The sequence below is a fragment of the Lampris incognitus genome, chromosome 9, assembly GCF_029633865.1.
Source record: "Lampris incognitus isolate fLamInc1 chromosome 9, fLamInc1.hap2, whole genome shotgun sequence".
NCBI lineage: Eukaryota > Metazoa > Chordata > Actinopteri > Lampriformes > Lampridae > Lampris > Lampris incognitus.
Window position 1 is genome coordinate 52,305,288 of NC_079219.1, and position 6,608 is coordinate 52,311,895.

At 46.0% G+C, this 6,608-nt stretch overlaps 1 protein-coding gene across 1 annotated transcript; it reads left to right on the forward strand.

Annotated features, from left to right (window-relative positions):
• Nucleotides 1–1,037: 1,037 nt before the first annotated feature.
• Nucleotides 1,038–6,256, forward strand: si:ch211-254p10.2 (solute carrier family 40 member 1). Its single transcript, XM_056286695.1, has 8 exons — nt 1,038–1,140; nt 1,238–1,305; nt 1,505–1,664; nt 1,780–1,895; nt 2,118–2,244; nt 2,433–2,719; nt 4,329–4,989; nt 5,997–6,256. The coding sequence occupies exons 1-8, from the start codon at nt 1,038–1,040 to the stop codon at nt 6,254–6,256; spliced, it is 1,782 nt and encodes a 593-aa protein (XP_056142670.1).
• The last annotated feature ends 352 nt before the right edge of the window (nt 6,257–6,608 follow it).

The following is a 6,608-nucleotide window of genomic DNA, read 5'->3' on the forward strand; positions in this document are numbered from 1 at the left end:
GGACGGTGATATTGTCCCCCGGGGTCACGTGCTTTGGAATATACTAGAGGCCTTTGTTGTCCCTCTGCCTGTTCTGCTTTTCTGGCACTTTCATACAATGGTGCACTTTAACGCTGTGATGTTATCAAGCCTTTCAAACTACTACAGCTGGAATTCCAGCTCTCAGGAAAGAGTTAGCGTCCCAATGTAGGATTCATGGCAAGAGACACATCATTGAGGAGAAACAGCGAGGATTCGGTGTAACATCAGAGCAAAGGTGAGGGACGCTACCTTGCTGTGTGGCGGCCGTTTTCTGTGTCAGAAGTTCACTGTGTATTTCACCTTCACCTGACGTGATGTGTTTATGAAGCCGTGCAAACGTGTCCTGGTAAAGCTGTTTCTTCTCTGGTCGGCGTGAAGTGCATGCGTCCAAGTACACGAGACTCGTGCACTCCCCTGGCCTATGTTCGTTGTTCGTTTTTTGTTTGTTTGTTTGTTCCCATTTTACTTTGGTGTAAACGTATGATTTGTTTAGCGGGAACACAATTTCCCCTATTATAAAAGCATGGCAGCAGTATTGAAAGTTTCCATCATTTGAAAAGCAAAAGTAGATTGGGTAGCATTAAATTGTACATTCCGTATGTCGATGAAGAGAAGGGCAGATGTTATCCCATTTAAGAAGTCAAAGTAGTCTGTAAGCACCCAAAAGGACATGGCGTCCAAATTATTCAGCTTGAGAATTGCACGCTAGCACCAAAAAACTTGGCTGAGTACTGTAAATTTAAATAATTCCTCCTCAGTAGCGGCAAGATGCTTGTTTTGGTGGTGCTGTCTTCTAGAATGGCCTCTTACTATATGAATGAGGAAATGACCAGTAACACATTCCTGCAGCTGTACGTACAGCAGGCACCAAAAGTTACAGAGACCAGAAGATACCTCACGGCCAAAACAACATCCAAGTTATGTGAGAACCAGAGTTACGCGGCGGCAGAACACCGCACAAACACCAAGGAGCTACAAGTCCACTCTTACTTTGACCTTTGACTCCACTACAGGCAATGTCCCTCCGAGCAGATGCTGTACAGTGCGGCGGGATCATGGTCGAGTTTGAGCCTGAAGATGTCAAGGACGCAAGAGCCAAAAAGACCAGGAGTATACCAGGTGAGGTCAACTCTGAGAAGAAAGAAAAGGCTTTCTTTTTTTGGTCAGTTTATGAATTCTTTGCGGAGATATTTTTTTATTTCTCTGTGCTCATAAGGGTCAGCTCTCATCTACCTCAAGGGTCCCAAGTTTCTGATTTACGTCAGTGGAGCATTGTCAATGTGGGTAAGAAGTGTTTATTGCATCATTACTGCAACCTATCTCTTATTACCCAGCTTACATACTTACAAGGAAGTCAACCTCTGGTGTGTGACTGTAGGTCAAAATGCATTTGTAGATATCTATAATGTAATTATAGATAGTCAAGGGTCTTATGTTGAAACGGCTTTTTTTTTTCTATTCCCTTGCTTGTTTGGTGAAACAGGGTGACCGCATGTGGCACTTTGCTATCTCTGTGTTTTTGATCGAGCTGTATGGTCGTAACCTGCTGCTGACTGCTGTGTTCGGGCTGGTGGTGGCCGGGTCAGTACTCCTTCTCGGGGCCCTGATTGGAGACTGGGTTGATCGTAATCCCAGGAACAAAGGTCGGCGCCAAAAGTCTGTGAACTTCGTCAACGGGCAGTTAAAGGCATTTTTATTTTACGTGACATTTCTCTGCTTGGAGAATTTATATTTTTTTCTTGTCCCATCTTATTTTAGTTGCACACGCGTCACTATTCATTCAGAACATCTCTGTGACAGTGTGTAGCATTGTGCTCATGTTGGTCTTCTCATATAAGCAGTGGATTGAACAGATCTGGGACGGCTGGCTCACTGTAAGTACATAATGCATATCTCCCTAATCACACCTCTGATACTGCTTGATTTCATGTTGATGTGCAAACTTATCTTCTACCGTGATTGCTGCGTGACACCAAGAGGTGTTCTAGCTAACGTGGTGCTGATGTGAGTCTGTGCTGGTTGTGCTGGTTGGTGAGCTTCTGGCTGCTCTGTGCTGTCATGTGTAGTAACATGTCGCATCGCAAAACTCACACAAGGTGGTTTGTTATACGGTGGTGATCGTCCTGGCAGATGTGGCAAACCTTGCAAGCACGGCGCTGACCATCGCCATTCAGAGAGACTGGATTGTGGTTATCACAGGCTATAACCGCGGTCACCTTGCGGGTAAGAAGTCACTCTGACATATCTTCGTATCTTCTGTTACTTTCACACGGCAAACACTGAAACTTCTGCTGAAGTAAACCGCACATATATGGGGTAGTAATCAACTTGAGACTGACTCTTGCCTGTCATCCAAACTGAACAGTACTGTGGTACAACATTAACATGGCAGTCTTTGTTCTCCACAAAAGGGATGAATGCCACCATGAGGCGCATCGATCAGGTGACCAACATCCTGGCCCCACTGGCAGTGGGACAGGTCATGACCCTGGCGTCTAATGTAGTTGGCTGTGGATTCATCCTGGGATGGAATCTCGTGTCTCTCATTGTGGAGTTCATCTTCCTGTCACGGGTGTACCGCATTGTTCCCGCACTTTCCGTCAAACCACCGGTGGTGGAGGCGGATCATGCCTATCTGCCGAGGAGCGGGAGAAGAAAATCCCAAGGTATGGACTGCATGGAGCAATGTGCCCTTTGTGTGGTTGAGAGTAATATTTTCTTTTAGATTAAGATGTCTTTATATTTGCTTTTCACTTGTCCCAAGATGTGTGTGATTAGCCAGAAGGTGAAGAGCACCAGAACGTCTTGTCTTTGCTATGTCTTATTGCAAAAGCTAGATCTCATACCGCAATCAATAGTGTCTTCTATATTTTCTGAGTGGTTTACTGTTTAATTTCAATTTCTAAAAAGGAACAAAAAAATTGTAAAACCAGAGAAAGAAGCAGTAGTCATTTCTACATCAGATACTAAGACCAACTTTATCAATAAACCTCGAGGAACTTCAGTTTCTCGACCTCTTTTTGAGATATGATCACGTCCTGTGTGACCAAGAGGAAGTGAACTCAGGGAATGCCACACAGTTTCTAGAAAAATAGCAGCCCTACTCGGTAATTCTACCTGGTATTGTCATTTGATCTGTATCTGGACGTCTTCTGGATAGTTGACAATCTGCTCACATCTGATTTGCATGTGTATTTATATCCATGCTCCTGAACTGGGTCCACGTTTTGAACAAATCTCGATTGTTTGTGCACACTTTGCAAAGAAAACGAGTGGGTGGGAGAGCAGATTGCCTCTTGTCATTGAGAACAATGGCCACACAAAACAACGATGGCACTTTTCACTAAGGGGAAATGACTTATCATTATTTACATTTAACAACTCAGAGTTTGGGAGGCAGGGTGTCACAGAAGAAGACCTTGATGAATCATACCATGGATAAATAAAGGTTAAAAAAGAGTCACCAGAAGAGCAGGTTATTTTGCAGTAATTGTGTTTGCAGCAGCTGTAAATATTACTACAGTGACTCGCCTGTTGTGGAAGAAGATTACGCTCGAATTTCACGAGCCTGGTTAGAAGACACCTTGAGACTGAGGTGTAATATGTTTAACAGCTTACTATGGGGAGGATGTTTCTCCCCCCCCCCCCCGACACTTATTTCTTACCAATGCAGGCAGAATGCATTTAAACCTAGCTGTTTCTTGCAGAGCTCTTGCATGAAAAAAAAATACTGCTGTTCTTCATCCTTCATGTTGGAGGATGAAGAACAGCAGTACTGTAGGATCTTGCAGAATACCATTAGAATGACTTGTAATGACAACAGAGCAGCCTTGCAATTACATACTTGAAAATTTGCTTCCTATTGTTTGATGTATTACGCCTTCATCAGTAGGTCAGGGACCACTGAACTTGTATTCTGTATGGGAAGGATTAATGTCTGTAACACAGTTCAGGCACTTCCAGCAAAGAGAAGATGCAAGAGAAACTGCTTTGTAGCAGTAAAAGAAAACAACACAACAAGCCCAGTACTCATCATGCAAATCCATATACTGTTTTCTCTCTGAGTTGTAAGTACTGGTCATAGGTTCAAACACAAATACGTAAAGGGAGAGGTTAACATGCACAGGTCGTCCTTGATGGCCAGATGAGCCACTCCTGATTCTCCCTGCCTGCAAACGGACGCTGATACTGTCATTATAAAATGGGCCACCTTAAAGACACCTTCAGTGCATCTCTAAATAGCAGCAGATTGCCTCACAGACTGACAGCATTCCTCTTTCTCATCAGGACAAGGTGATATGCGAGAGACTCACCCTCAAACAGAAGACAACTACAGTGCCAACCTGCAGCTGAAAGAGATCGCCAACCTGCCGCTGTGTTTCCGGAGGTTTCGCTGGCTGTTGAGCACCTGCAAGGACGGCTGGAGGGCCTACTACCGCCAGCCCGTCTTCCTGGCGGGCATGGGCCTGGCCTTCCTCTACACCACGGTGCTGGGCTTCGACTGCATCACCACTGGCTATGCCTACACACAGGGCATCAGCGGCTCCCTCCTCAGTCTACTGATGGGCATTTCAGCCATCACAGGGCTGATGGGAACCGTGATGTTTACCAAGCTGAGGAGGGCTTATGGCCTGGTGAACACGGGCATTATCTCCAGCTGCATTCATCTGGTCTGTTTGCTGCTGTGCGTGTGCTCTGTGTTTGCCCCTGGCAGCCCCATGGACCTCAGCCTGCTCATGCCCTACACTGAATCCAACTCCTCTACAGAAATTGGCGGGATGGCGAACCAGAGGCAGAAACACACAAATGCCCTGAGGGGGGGCAGTAACCAGCCGCTGCTGCCCGACCGCTCCTCCATCCACTGGACCAACAACACGGTGCTCTTTGACAACGTGCCCTCTGGCACGGCACCAGAATCCTACATCTCTATCATCCTGTTGTTCTTGGGCGTCATCACAGCGCGCATTGGTGAGTAGACGGACACAAAGTATGACTGGTTTCAGTAGAATAAACTATCTATTTAGATGTCAGTGGTTAACATTTGATACTTTATTTTGATATTCAATGCACGTTTATACAAATATTCTTATTATTCATTTCATTTTAGCTAAATATAAGTTCAAGAATGTGGACCAGCAGTCACACCAGAAATTGGCAGAGAGAAATTCCTTCATGTTCCCTTTGAAATAAAGGTGACAGGAAGCTTGCCGACCAAAAACAGTTAACATAAATAAATTCATGAAACATAGTTATAGTAGTAGGGACGGTACAGTGGCGCAGTGGTTAGCATGGTCGCCTCATAGCAAGAAGGTCCTGGGTTCGAGCCCAGGGGTAGTCCAACCTTGGTGGGTCGTCCCAGGTAGTACTCTGTGTGGAGTTCTCCCCGTGTCTGCGAGGGTTTCCTCCGAGGGCTCCAGTGGGCCCTGTGATGGCCTAGGCTCAAGCATCCCTGTGACCCTGAGAGCAGGATAAGCGGTTCAGATAATGGATGGATAGTTACAGTAGTAGTAGTTATACCATCTACTCCTGGTGCACGACTGACTGGAAACAATGCCATCTGTGTTGTGGTGCAATTTAGATGTTGACGGAGCACAGTAGTGTACCGCCCCATCAGAGGTCAACACTGTCAAAGCAACTCTGTTACTGGTCGATGGTGCAAATTCGCATCGCCCAGAGGCGAATTCGCTTATCACGACGAATCGAATGATATGAATAGAAAATTTAATTCGCCATGAATTTTTTGCATTCACTAATGCTGGGGTGAGAATCTTAACCTTTTTTATTTCAAGTTGATTCAAAGATGTTTAATTACTTTGATCAACATCTTAGTTAACTGATAACACTAACACTCACTCTCCATTTTTGTATTGATAGACACAATATCTGTATGGAGACCCTTTTGTTGTGACAATGCTGGCTTAGCTGCCCAATGGGCTCTTTGACCCCAGTAACCTCTTTTGCTGTGTGTGTTCCAGGTCTGTGGTCCTTTGACCTGACAGTGACCCAGCTCCTGCAAGAGAACATCTGTGAATCAGAGCGGGGCGTTGTCAACGGGGTGCAGAGCTCCATGAACTACCTGATGGATCTGCTCCACTTCATCATGGTCATCTCCGCTCCTCAGCCGCAGCATTTTGGCATCTTGGTCATCATCTCCGTCTTATTCATCACCACTGGACACACCATGTACTTCCTGTATGCGCGCAAAGCCAAGAGAAAACACCGCATGGACACGTAAGGAGCAGACGCAGCCTGTACCATCATGCACGTGTCCTCCCTGCCAACGTGCACAGACTCCGCTCTGCACCTGTGGAATGAATGTCTCCCTTCAGCGGTTCCTTCGGCAGTCTCATTGCCGAGCAACAATGCAACAGTTCTCTGCCCCATCCAGCCATTCATTTCAGCACAACACAGAAAGGGTTCGTTCCTGCCTTGGTCGCCTTCTTTCCTGCAGGGCCAAGTGATGGGGACACCAGCAAACACGCACTCAGGTGAACTAGATTGGGGAGATGCCCTTCATGTATATAAGTTGATGTGGCCACAAAAGATGCTCCCCTCCGTGGGAGAGGTCCTCACCTCGGACGCAACAG